General features: G+C 40.8%; 2 protein-coding genes across 2 annotated transcripts in view; one reads left to right on the top strand and one right to left on the bottom strand.

Annotated features, from left to right (window-relative positions):
- Positions 1 to 12,003, bottom strand: part of ANGPT2 (angiopoietin 2) — a 48,716-nt gene extending 36,713 nt beyond the window's left edge. The window contains exon 1 of the mRNA XM_081857197.1: positions 11,252 to 12,003. Coding sequence (XP_081713323.1) covers positions 11,252 to 11,542 — 291 coding nt within the window. The 5' untranslated portion in view covers positions 11,543 to 12,003. The remainder of the gene's footprint in view (positions 1 to 11,251) is intronic.
- Positions 1 to 13,330, top strand: part of MCPH1 (microcephalin 1) — a 116,465-nt gene that overhangs the window by 66,993 nt on the left and 36,142 nt on the right. The window lies entirely within an intron of this gene.

Genomic DNA, 13,330 nt, shown 5'->3' with positions numbered 1-13,330 from the left:
GGGATCTTTGTATCCAAGCCACAATGCCTAACTGGCGAGTTGAGCCCCCTTCTATTTATGCATCACAGGATATAAATTGCCTTCAGAGATAATTTTATATGCCTCCAGCCCCTGACTGTGAAATGCCTCGCATTCTGCTGCTGCCTGTTTTTGTGGAAAGCAGCTTAGTTGGTTTGGCTTTTGTGCCTGTTTTTACACAGCAATAAAGGGACTGCTTTGATTTCCCAAGCATGCTGCTTGTGTTTTAGCTTCCTAAGGGTACCTATTTGCTGGTAGCCAAGCATTAGACCCAACTTAAACAGTATTGCACTTGAAGGAAATTGCTCTCAAAATAACACGCTTTGAAAGAATATAAATCTCTTTCTGCCTGCTGCCCCCTGAGCACAGCATTTCAGAAGCTACCAAACTATTCTTCCAAAAGTTCATATTGACCTTTCTTAAATATTCACAGAGGTTGTTACGCAACAGGTGGACAAACGTTTCTCAAATATCTGTAGTGTTTTATACTGTGAATGCACATCTGCTATTGAATAAGAAACATTTTTGCTAGAGAAGATTGGAGCAACTTGCAAAGGCAGAGACCGTTCGGTGCGAACCAGTCCTATATGTTCCCAGCTTCTTGGATTTATTCTGCCCGATAATCAAATTTAAGAACAGAATTGATAATCGCTTACTTTAGAATACAGTGGTGCCTCGCAAGACGAAATTAATCCGTTCCGCGATTCTCTTCGTCTAGCGGTTTTTTCGTCTTGCGAAGCAAGCCCATTGACAGCTTAGCGGATTAGCGCTATTAGCGGTCTAGCGGCTTTTAGCGATCAGCTGAGAAGCGGCTTATCAGCGGAACAGCTGATAAGCGGCTTAGCACTTAGGGAAAGGGCGAAAAAAAGCGGGGGGGAAACCGCGGGAACTCGCAAGATTTTTTCGTCTTGCGAAGCAACCCCATAGGGAAATTTGTTTAGCGAAGCGCCTCCAAAACGGAAAACCCTTTCGTCTAGCGGGTTTTCCGTCTTGCGAGGCGTTCGTCTTGCGGGGCACCACTGTAGTAATATATTCTGTCCAAGCACATATCGTAAGAGTATAAATTCAATATGTCATGAGAACCTACTTGTTGCATTCAAGTCTTGCAGAAAGTACACCTCACTTGGAGCTAAAATGATTATTACTTAGAGGTTGACTTAGACAAGTGATGTTCTACCCCCCACCCTGCGTTTCTTTGTTTCTTTTTTTTCTTGGAAACTTTTCCATCTGGCTAACCTGCTGTAACTTCAAGAAACTAGTCAGTCCAAAATCTACAGTTTCTAGGCAATAAATAATTTAAAAAGAAATGGGGCAGAGGTCTGATAGGATTCAATCTAATAAGGGAATAAGTGGATCTGGCTGTTGAAAAATATACTTCCTTCCCTAATAAATGCAAGCTTCAAAGCCTCCACCCAGTCATTTCCAATGGCATCTGAAGCCACACAGGCCAAGCAGAATATATAAAATTAATATAAGTTAGATATGTAATACAGGGTAATTCATAATGAAGTATGCAGTTTCCATTTATAGTAAATGGAAACTGTATGCTTCATTATGAATCACCCTGTACAATAAAATCAGACTTTGTACACATTGTCTTGTCCTATATGATCATATGGAGTCACTGCAACAAAGTACTTAAGGCCATCTTTAACACCATGCATTATCAACTTATTGAAACCCCAAAATAACAATATTGTCCAGTTTAAAGTTTATTTACAGTTAGGTAGGAAGGTTACTAATTAGTGTAAGAATATTAGGATGCCATGGGAGTAAGATCCCCACCACCAAGCTCCCTCAGTATGTTCTGATTATCCAAATCCGGGTCATCTTTGATACCACCTCCATGCATTTTCTCTGTCCAATTCTATATGACACATTTGCACGATGTCAGACAGTGAAGCATCCTTGGCAATGTGGGGGAAATAGCCCAAGTCACGCAGTGGCATAACCTTGGTGCTTCCTCCTAGAGCCTTATTTGCTCTGTAGATGCTTGTTGCATTGGACCATTTGCTTCTCAAAATCTCTGGTTGTGTGGCCAATTCAACAGAAACTAGGTGGAGTCAAGAAACTCTCAAAACAAGGGATATGTGCCAATGAACTGAAGTATTTTTTAAGAGAGCAAATGTTTTCCACAGGCTTTCTTATGCATTATGTATCTGTTCTGGAATTTTTTTACCTCTTCTTCGCTTGGTCATCTTCTACCAGATTTTGTTAAGTTTTTATACGCCCATAACTTAAGAATTTGTACCTTGCTGTGCAGCTCAGAGACTCATATATTGTGTAATGAATCACCTAGATACCCTCTTTGTATAGATAGAGAGAGGTTTCTAAGGTCAAAATCGCCATCCACACAACTTGTGATGGCATGAATCAAAGCTGAACATTTTCGTGCTATTGAAAACTATATGTGGTTGGTGGCATTTGGTGGTACTGTCAGCTAGAGACAACAGTACTTTCTTTAACTGTGGGCCGGAGACCAACTCAAAGGAAGATTGAATAAAAATAATCACTAATGGTTTTGCATCACCGTGGAGGATTATTGGTAGACAGGGGGAAGCAGCGTTGCTGACATCTTGCTGTCTGACACAGCATCCAGATGACATTTGGGTGTATTGGACTAGGACCTGGGAAACCAGGGTTCAAATCTCCACTGAGTCATGAGGCTCTCTGGGTGACTTTGTTCAGTCACCATCACTCAGCCTAATCTACTTCACAGAGCTCTTTATAAGGATGAAATGGGAAGCAGGAGAATCATGTATGCTGCCTTGAGCTCCTTGACAGAAAGATGGGATAGAAATAATAAATGGATAGTAATAACTTGCTAAGTTAGGCTTGCTAAGATATATAAGACTGAATCAGATAAGTGCTGGAGACGCAAAGAGATAGAGGGAACGTTCTTTCATATGTGGTGGACCTGTAAAGGCGTAAAAGAGTATTGGGAAATAATCCATAATGAATTGAAAAAAGTGTTTAAAAGTACTTTCCAAAAAAAAAAAAAACCAGAATCATTTCTGTTGGGGATAATCCAGAATGAAATTCCCAAGTGTCAAAAACGATTATTTATGTATGCCACTACTGAGGCCCATGTTTTGTTAGTCCAAAAATGGAAGACGAGTGAGGTCCCAACTAAAGAAGAATGGCAACTTGAGCTGACGGAATATGTGCAGCTTGCAGACTTAACATATAGAAACAAGAAGAACATACATTTAGAGAAGATTGGAAAATGTTTATTGAATATATGGGGGGGGGAATTGTGTACACTTGAAAATGTTGGCAGCCTTAAGATAAATTCAACAGTGTAAATAAATTTTGATGGATGTAATAATGGAATACTGAATGGTTTAGTTTATGTAAAAGATGCAGGGATTTATGATATGCAAAATGAACCATGGAAAGAGAGGAAGGAAAGTCATTTTAAGAAAAAAAAATATATTAAAAAGATAGTAATAACTTGAAAACAGTACATAAATAGAAATAAATTTTGCTCCCTGAAGGAAGCCTCCACCCACTAGAATAATTCCAAATCTCACCAAATTATTTGTACACCAATTCCTGCCTTCATCTATTTCTCCCGCCTCTATGGTGCTACTTGAAACAGGTCACTTCTACCTGCTGTTGAATTCTGTACTTCTATCTCTCATTCTTGTACACCAAACAATGATTTGAAATAAAAACCACTGGAACTATTTTGTCTCATAGCTAATAAATTTTATGGTAGTGTGGAGCTTAACGCACAACGGATTGGCCTGTGGGGTCTCCTCACATCTCAAAGATCTCAAAATTATGTTAACACTAAAAATGATATTAACAGCTGTACTGTAACAGTGTAATAGCTGTATAGTATGGTATGTATTTTCTCCATTAGACTATTAAAGGATTTGAAAAGGTCAGTGATTTATTTACATCAGTTTTTTCAAAGCATCTAAAGTTTGCCCAGTTAAGTGAGCCTATTCCACTCAGGAAGCAAACTGGCCAATGGACATTATACAAAGAGCTTAAAGTAAAAAAATAATAATAATATATATTCCAGGCTAAAACTGCTTTTTATAAAAAGGGCCTTCTGCTGTACACATCAGTTGTTTGGAATTTTTGTATGCAGCCGTTTTAACTAGAAGCTCTTGCACAACTTAACTAAAATACTTTTTGAAAAAAAGAATGTTTTCCCACAAAGCTGGACAAGCCCAGAGGTCTATTTTGTGATCTAAAATAGGGTGTGTTGAACTTTGGTCCAGTCATTTTAGGTTTTGTCACAGGAGCTCCTTCGTGGAACGCAACTGAGTGAGATGTTGCCATTGATCCATCTGTCTGAATGGCAGTTCCATCAATAATTGTAATAGATAAGCTCACCTTCCATGTGCAAAGGAACAGGGGAATGAAAAGTTTGCCGGAAGTTGTGCTTGTTCTCAGTTCTGTGCTTTTGAACAGAACTGTTCAAAGTATGGCAGGGAAGCCAGATCTGCTGAACGCAGATGAACGTGCCTGATAACTGAGTCAGAGCAATTGTCTATCTAGCTCACTATGTCTGGTTTAACTAGCAGTGCCCTCTCCATGGTCTTTCCCAACCCTGTGATCTGAGATTCTTTACTGGGAAGTGCCAGTGATTAAATGTGAGACAGTGAAGCATCTACTCTACCATTGAACTGAAGTTCCTCCCCAGCTGGCTGCCTGTTACTCCGAGCATGGGGAATTATTTCCAGATATTCCATGTAGCCAAGAATGAGTGTGCAGCCAGGGGCATCAGCTCCTGGGGGCTGAGTCCTTTTGGGTTTGTCTATATTTCAGGAGTAGGGCCCCCCCCATGCCCCAAAAGTACAGAGCCAATTGTGGCACAGCTCCAGTGGCCAGCTCCTTGGGTTCAAGCAGTCTCCTGCCCGTGATGGCACCAAGAGGAGGTGGAGGATGAGCCAATGGGTGTTGAAGCTGCGTGGCCACCAGGTTTGGTTCTGTCCCTAGCTCCTCCCAGCATCCAGACACCATGTGTGTGACATCACCCCCCTCCCATCGCCCTTGCAACCTGGTGCCTCTGGTAGCAGCCTTGCTTATTACTGCATTTTGATGTCACCTGACAGCAATAGTACAAGTGTGTGTGTGAATGAACGTCTTCTGGAGATGTGCAGGAGTCATGGGTCATGCTCCCTGATTTAAGAGTGGACATAACCAGCCTGCCAGCTTTCTCAAGTGAGCTTGTTGCTGTCCATTTTCTCAACTGTTTAGCGAGCATCTCTAAACAGGAACAAGGCCTTTGGCATTCAGGAACACCAGGAGACGAGCCCGTTAGAGATTCAGCATAGTGGTCCTGGTCTAGACTGCCGGGTAGCTGGGGAATGATGGTTGCACATTTGTGTAGGGCACTCCTATACCCTGTGCTTTGCATCCCAAATGCATGCTGTGTGGCTGCACACAGCGTCACCTGTAAAAGAACCAAGGAGATGACCTGGGCTGTGTGGCAGTGTGCATTTGGTGACCTTGCATACAGCTGTGTTGATCTCCCAGAAGTCATGCAGATGAACCAGCTGTCTCATTGCAGAACCAGAGCTTCATATGCATTAGTCAAACAACTGCCTGTCCATCACATCCCAAGCCACCTTTCAGACAGGGGCAAAAATGAATATTGTCCTTAGATTTTTCTTTTCTTAAACTTCCTTTAGGCGGAAGGAACTCTAGTCAAGTCAAGTACCTTTATTGGCATCACAATATAAAACATTTCAGATCACTGGGATAATTAAAGGACAAGGTTGAAGCTGTCAAGGGGTATAGGGTCTATTTCCCAAAGGGATGGTTCGTTGGGAACCCTTTCAGGCAAAATTGTGGCTAAAAAGGAAGCTACTAGAGGAGTGGTATCTTTGTCCCGATCTGCCAGGAGAAACCTCATTTGGTTTCTCCTCTGGGTTGTGGGCCAGAGGTCCAACATTTTACTCAGCATCAGTTGGCAAGGTCTGCTATGTAAAGGGCAATCTAAGAGAATGTGGTCCATTGAATCTGGTACTTCTTGGTTGCAGGCACACAAATGGGCTTGATATGGAGTGTGTGAGAATCTGCTGCAGAAGGGAAAGCATTTAATCTTGCGAGCATAAAGGCTCTTCGATGGGAAGGGAGTAGTAAATCCTTTAAGTATTTGACACAGGTTCCGTAGGGTGTTGTAATACCTAAGGCCTCCAGAGAACAAGATCTTGGAGTTCAAGGAACTCTATTCATGCTTAAAGGCACTTTGTCCTGGATGCCAGAATGATTATAAACAAAAGCTGGCACAGGTCAATTGCATTTGCTACGGCGTTTGCATTTGCTATGGACAGGTGGGGTGCATTTTAAAGCTTCCGGGGGGACTTGGCTTCTGAAATCTTACAGAAGACAACAGTCTCTGCAAATAGCTGAATTCTCTATTCCCCGCTCACTGATCAAATTGTGATCAGGGCTATGCCAGCTAGTCCCACTCCTGACATCAAGCATGCTGGCTTGTCCTGTCCCCTGCTGTCTGCGCATTTGGCATGAAAGTCTGCAGCAAGAAAGCTTGCAGATATATGTGAAGGCTTCCACACGATTGGGTTCTTGGTCCACTGAATGCAGAGATAGTTAAGGCAAGCCAGCATGTCTGGAGGTGGGGCTAGCCAAGCATGGCACTGTTCATGCGAAATGTGCTAACTATTGCCTGACTATTGCCTGATAAGATATAAGTGGTATTTAATTGATCCATTGCTAGCCCTCCTTCAGAAAACCACTTTCACCACTCAGGGTAGGAGAGATACTTTGTGGAATATGAAACCAAGGTTGTGAATAGGCTAGGTTGCTCTCCCTGTGAGAGATCTCCCAAATGCTTCTCTCGCGTCAAAACTACAGAGGAGAGCATTTCCAGCAAGGCAGCCCATACAGACCCTTCATTTACCTTTGCATTGTCAGCAACCATTATGCCAGTCTCATCCTGCGCACTCCTTTGATTACAAGGCCCTGCACTAACTGACAAGCAGCTGCTGTGCCTTCCATGCTGATAAATAAACAGGTTCCCTAGCAACACCAATACCTCCCTTGAATACCCCAAATTCATCCCGTGGCTTTTAATTACATGCTCCCTATCAATGATGTTCAGCAGAGGATATAATAACGGCATGGAAAGCAATATTATTGTAATACACGTTATGCTGAGATGTTAGGGAGAGGAAATGGCAAGAGCCCGGGCGAGGGGCAAAGATTCCTCTGTATAACAGATATGAATGAGGAGGGAAACGGGCCTACAGAAGAGAATGTGAATCTGCACAGCTAAGTGTCAGTTAGGGAAGTCCGTTTCGGGGGCCTAATTCAGCCTGTTGGTTGGTTCAATCCGGCCCCTGTGGCAGTTAATTTCCTGGGGTCAAATCCTAAAAAAAAAACAAAAAACCTTAACAACTTAAACCCTAAAAAAAAAACCTCAACAACAATCCTAAAAAAGCTCAACAACACTACCAACTTTAGTCAGCCCTTTGGTCGGCCCTCACGGCCCTTCACTTCATCAAATCTGGCCCTCTTTGAAAAATGTTTGGACACCACTGGTGTAGGGTTTGGGGAAGTAGAGGCATATTTGCCAGCATTTGGCCAGTTTGAGTGTATATATGTAAGCTTATGTACATGGAATAAAGTTTGTGTGAGAGAGTGTGCAAAGATTTCTTGAGCCATTATTTTGTGGGCATCTCCACAGTTGGTTTGCACGGTCCTTTCAGAACAGCTAGCGGAAAGTTAGTTTATTCTCCATCACAGATAACCTTTAACTATTTCATGCCTCTCTTGAGAGGGCAGCGCATCTCATTTGTCAACATTCCTAGCTGTAATAATGTAACTACACGACCATCAGATCTGTCAACCCCTTCGTCTGATATGTTAGGCTATTTCTGTGAGGCAGCTGTGAATCAAATTAATGGCTGTACCTGTTTGCAAACCACACCAGGGTAAAAGCCTCATTTTTCCATATCTTGAACCTACTGCAACTGTAGACTAACAATAGCAATAATTGTTTCTTGGAAACAACATTATATTATCAAGTATTTTAGAAATTTGATTACAAGGGAATGTAATAGATTGTTTAGCCTATAAGGAACTCAAGCAGGCTTTGTTTTTCTCCTGCAATACTGGGAAGACTTAAATAAAAATGGAACATTCCGGGGTAGTGGCAGACTTCAAAGGACTATTGTGGTGCAGAATCTTATATGCATTATAGGATTCTACTTCCTCTTGAATTGTGATTTGCTGGAACATATCGTATGAAATTAGCCTGTTCTTTTGGTATGCCAGATATTAGTTTTGCTCAGACGTCAGACAAATTGGTATTTTTAGAAAAGGGGTTTTAAAAGATATTGGAAGATAAGGTGGTGTGCTAATAATAGTAATCTCATTTTAACTGCAAGCCCTTCCATGGTGGTTGTGGTTTTCTAGGAACGTCTGAAACACTGGCCTTGGTTTTCTGTTAGTTTCCGGAATGCACAGCAACTCTGACACCTTCCAGCTTCCTATTGTTATTGTGAGGCATCCACAGTGATTTCCACGCTCTTCCATTCAGACAGTTTGGTGTCCATTCAGAAAGATAACATTTCCTTTTGATGACTGATTGAAGGTGGGAAATGTGATACTGTGTGAGGATGTAGAATGCATTTGAAACAAAGATTTTGTGCATAACTGGTGCTAGAAAGATTTTTATGCTGGCAGTGTTATTTCAAGCACCCTTCAAAAATAAGTGGTTCCTAGGGTTTACAAAGGCTCACTAAAGGAAAAAGGGAAAATTAAACTTGTCAGATTTTCCAGAACCAGTTGAAATGGTTACAAAGTGGCATTCGAGGGCATCCATGTGTTATGTACATTAATTTGCCTTAGCATAAATAGAAGAGTTTATAAATAATGAATTAGAATGATCCCTATGGATTTTTCTTCATGTTATTCTTATTTACTAGGTTTCATTAGGAAAACAGTTTGGGACCTAAGTTACTTGAGGATAATGAGAGTAAGATAGCCTAAGTGCCCTATGTTAAAGGAATGACAAGCCAAACACAAAACCATTGTCATCCAATAGAAAGTTAGGGTTTCGTTTAACCCAATGGACCTTACTTCTGCACAATTGCATTGTCAGTTGATAAAATGTAGAAATAGAATGTTTATTTGTTTTTTAAATGGATTGACTGACCTCCAAAAGTAAGTACCTGGTTTTAATGACTTTGCTGAATGTGCTTGTCATAAAGAAATTCCCAGAGATTTATAGGAAAAAGCAATAAATAAAATTGCTGACCTGAGAAATGTGTTGTGGCAGTCTTGCAATTGATCCTGACTCTCCTAGTTATTTTAGTTTTTTACTTAAAGTAAAAGGGTGGGGGTGTGGAAAGTAAACATTTTTGTAATTCAGTGTTGTTATTTAAGTAAATATAAAAACAATGGACATAAAGTTGGGTTCTGAAACCCATTTTCTATCCGTCTACCTACCTACCTACCTGTCTATATGAATGGTGGCATGACATTTATGGTAAACATTTTGCAGCTTGAAGTTCAATCTTACCAATGCCTACTCAGAAGTAACGCTCATGATGTTCAATGGGATTCATTCTAAAATAATCTGTATAAGATTGTAGCCCATCTATCGGGAAGTAAGGTCTCATTTAACTCAATAGGACAGACATACTTTTGAAAGGACATACCTAGGATCGTTCTGCTAGATACATACACAGCTATTTAAACAACCTTCCCCAAAGCATATTTTAGATTATTAAATGCAGTTTTAAATTCTCTCACATAACTGTTCAGTGTTACTTTATAATCTTATCTGCCTCTTATCTTAGAAAGGTGTGGGACACATTAGTCTGCAATAACAGCTCATAATATATGTTTGATTAAAAGCTTCAAACAGGGCCTATATTGATTTTAATTTTTTGTGATGCTGCATTAGTGAGGTGTACTCTAAGTATTTGCAGCCTTCTCTAATGAATATACTGAGATATTAAATGAGATCCTTTAAAGCTTCAGTCCTTAGCAAGAACCCTAGAGAATTAATCTAACTGAACTTAATGGGACCTTACCTCTGAATCAGCAGGCTTAGGTTTTCAGCGCATGTATTTCATCCTCAGAAGACATGTCTTGTATCATGTGACTTTGCAAGGATATCATGCAGTTAAGCTGCACTATCTATTCAGTTTGTCTATGATGCCATCCTTTGCACACTTACTTTGAAGTAAATCTCAACTTCAGAGTAAACATGAATAGATTGAACTGTCATACAGTCTAGATAAACTGTTCGATAGTCTAGAAAGTGATTTTGTTAGCTTTTTCAATGTAGGATGCTTGTTCACAAGTCCATTTGTTTGTAACTAACCAATTATCACATATTAATCCATCATAGTCTAGTGGTGCAGGAATTACACAGAGACTTTTAGAACAAAACAATAGTTAATCCAGACGCCACCCAAAGTAACGTTATTTCACACACAAAATTGAATCCCTGTATCAAAGTCAGTAACTTAAGACATTCAAAATGATTAAAATAATATTCACAGATACATTCTGCGCCAGTCCACAGAGCTGTTGTTCAAGAATACCGTTGCCAAAGTCCCATTCAAATCTTTGGGACTCAAGCATATCTCATTTTAAATCATACGTGCACACTGTAGGAAGCCACAATTAACTTTGATTCTTCACAGCCTCTACACAAGAATGATCCCTCCTTGCACATTATACGCTAGGCTATCGGTACACACAGTGTAAAATTGGGCTTCCTGCTATTTTTTCATGGTGTGAATCAGACCTTAATAATGCTAACTATTGCCTGCAGTGCTAAGCAAATTTAACTGGAAGTAAATTGCACGTATGAAACCCTGCATATCTGACAGTTGCGTGCATGTGAGTTTGCACCCGCCGCATGTCATTCTGAAAATATAATATGGATAGAAACAAAGAAGCTGTTTCTAGCTGTTCATAGCATACAGGTTTGAAAGCTTTTTTTTTTCCCCCTCCCTGAAAAACATGGTGCAACATTTTAGAACAAATAAATCAGTTAGCCCATTGCTCTAGTTCAGGAAACAAAATTCCTCATGCTGGATTTTTCACATGGCTGTAAATAGCATGCAGTCGTACTAAATGTTTTCGACAAAGTTGTTTGTCAAGAGCAAGTGAATGAAATGTTCCGCAACTCAGTGTACTCACTCGTCAAAAGGGAAAACAACAAATCAGCAAATTGTGCTGCTGCAAGAACCCGCATGTAGGATAGAAATAATACAGGGGTTTTTCTTACCTTCATTAGCCACTGTGTGTTGTTCTCCAGGATGTTTTCAAGAAGTTGGAGCCTTTGTACGGAATCATCATAATCTAAAGGTGCATCCCTCTGCACTGCATTGGAAACATAGGAGGTAGAAGAAGAAGAACGGCAATTTTCTGTTTCAGGCAGTAGGAAAGTGTAGCTGCACAAGCCATGCTGGACTTGGTACTGCTTTTTGCCCAGGGTCTCTATGTTTTTCCTAAAGGAGTTGAATCCCAGAACGAGAGCGAGATTGCAGCTCAGAATAAAGCAAACATGCCGCCACATTTTCTCCTTTATAAATCAGAAGATCAAACGCTGTTAAAGAGCGAAGGTTATCTAGATAGCGTCTTCCAGCAGTCAGTGCCCCACTGACATGTGCAAATCTGGCGGGGGCGGGGGTGGGAGTTGAGTCCCAGTTTCTTGTTGAGTCCCAAGCTTGGTTAAAAAGTTGTCAGGCAGATCTGTCTCAGCTGCTGTTGGCTCTGTGATCCATTTTCAGATTCTGCGTTTTTCTTTTTTGAAAAGGATATAACCATCTGCTGTTCCAAATTATTCAGTGTCCTTTCCTTCAGCTAGATTGAGAAGAGGACTCAAACATGTGCAGCTAGTAACATTCCTCTTTCTTGTATATCCGTTATCTTCCTGGTGAGGGTTGCGTAGTGAGGCAGCATGACTGTTTAGAGCATGCTGTTTTATGCATTTAGCGTCCTGCAGGAAGCCTCTCCAGGGGCAAAAATGGATCAGCTAAAGGAGACTCATGAATTTCCTAAGCACCTCCCCTATCGAGGGTCTCCAGGATGTCTCATTCTCTCTGAAAATCTCTGTGTTGTGAGCTTGTTTTTTTAAAAAACTGAGGCTGTATCTGTTACTTTTAATACTTTAAAATTTACAAACACAGTCACAGGCATTCATTTGCTTCCTGCTGGGGAGATGCGAAAAGTCCCTTTTGAGTTTAATCTTAAAGTCAACATTGTATGGTTTGCTTAGCATTTTGTGCAAATGGAAATCTTATTTCCAAACAAAAACAGACTTCAATACTGCTGGAAACACTTGAGTGAATATTTAGCCCAGAGTAGTAAGAAACCTCGGATTATCTCTTAGGCAATACAGAATGCTGGAAATTGGTTTGGGACCATAGAAGCAAGACATTGAATATGTGTTGGCTCTGGTCAGCCATCATGAATAAACTTTGTGCTAATATGCTCCCACCTCCCACTGCATTCTATTAATTTCTTTTCGGGTGAGTGCAAACCATAGTTTGCCGTGACATCCAAATCCAGCAAACTATGGTGTGCACAAGCTACAATCAGCACCCATGATTTCAAGGGGTTTCCCAGTTTGGATGCAAACTGTAGTTTGGTCACACTGTAGTTTGTCCCAATTTGGGCAGCCTGGCACCCTGTGGTTTCTGTGAAACAAGAAATGAGTGCATATGAAGGATAAGGGAGTACATGAAACCCATGATCTTTTCGCTGCTTCCTTACCTAAATGATGATATGTTCCCCACACTTCCAACTTCAAACCAGAAGTTTGCTTAGGAAGCACATGTTATCTATACTTACATCTCATTTCAGTCCTAGAGTACTGTGTTTTTCAGATACCTCAAATGACCCAGATGTTCTGCATGCCAGCTATGCTTCTTTCCACTCCCTCACTTGTACTAAAGCACAAGTGGCCAAGTTGCATCCCATCTGACCCCCAACGTTACTTTAATGCAACCCCTGGCACCACCTGAAGCTGCTTATTGTTCTTGTCCCATCCCCCCGCTTCTTAAGTTTCCCTTCCCTCTTTCTGTTTAGTCTCAGGACAATTGGAAGGAGCACTATTTTGTTTGATAAAAATAAATTGATTGTATTTTTATGTTATTCTTTATTTACATTTTTCCTGGCTGTATGCTTGGGGAATAGGAGTTTCTTTTTCTCCCAGCTGTCTGTTGAGAGCAAATAGGTAAGTTTCTCCCATTTATAAAAGTGTGTGTGTGTGGCATACTAAAATCAGAAAGGAATTACTTTCACTCACATACCAGTATTAGTGTCCTAAGTATAGGAAGCCGGCAGAACTTCTGCTGCCTTA

This window comes from Podarcis erhardii (genome assembly GCF_964252035.2).
Source record: "Podarcis erhardii genome assembly, chromosome: 3".
Classification (NCBI taxonomy): domain Eukaryota; kingdom Metazoa; phylum Chordata; class Lepidosauria; order Squamata; family Lacertidae; genus Podarcis; species Podarcis erhardii.
This window is presented reverse-complemented; position numbering and strand designations above follow the sequence as displayed.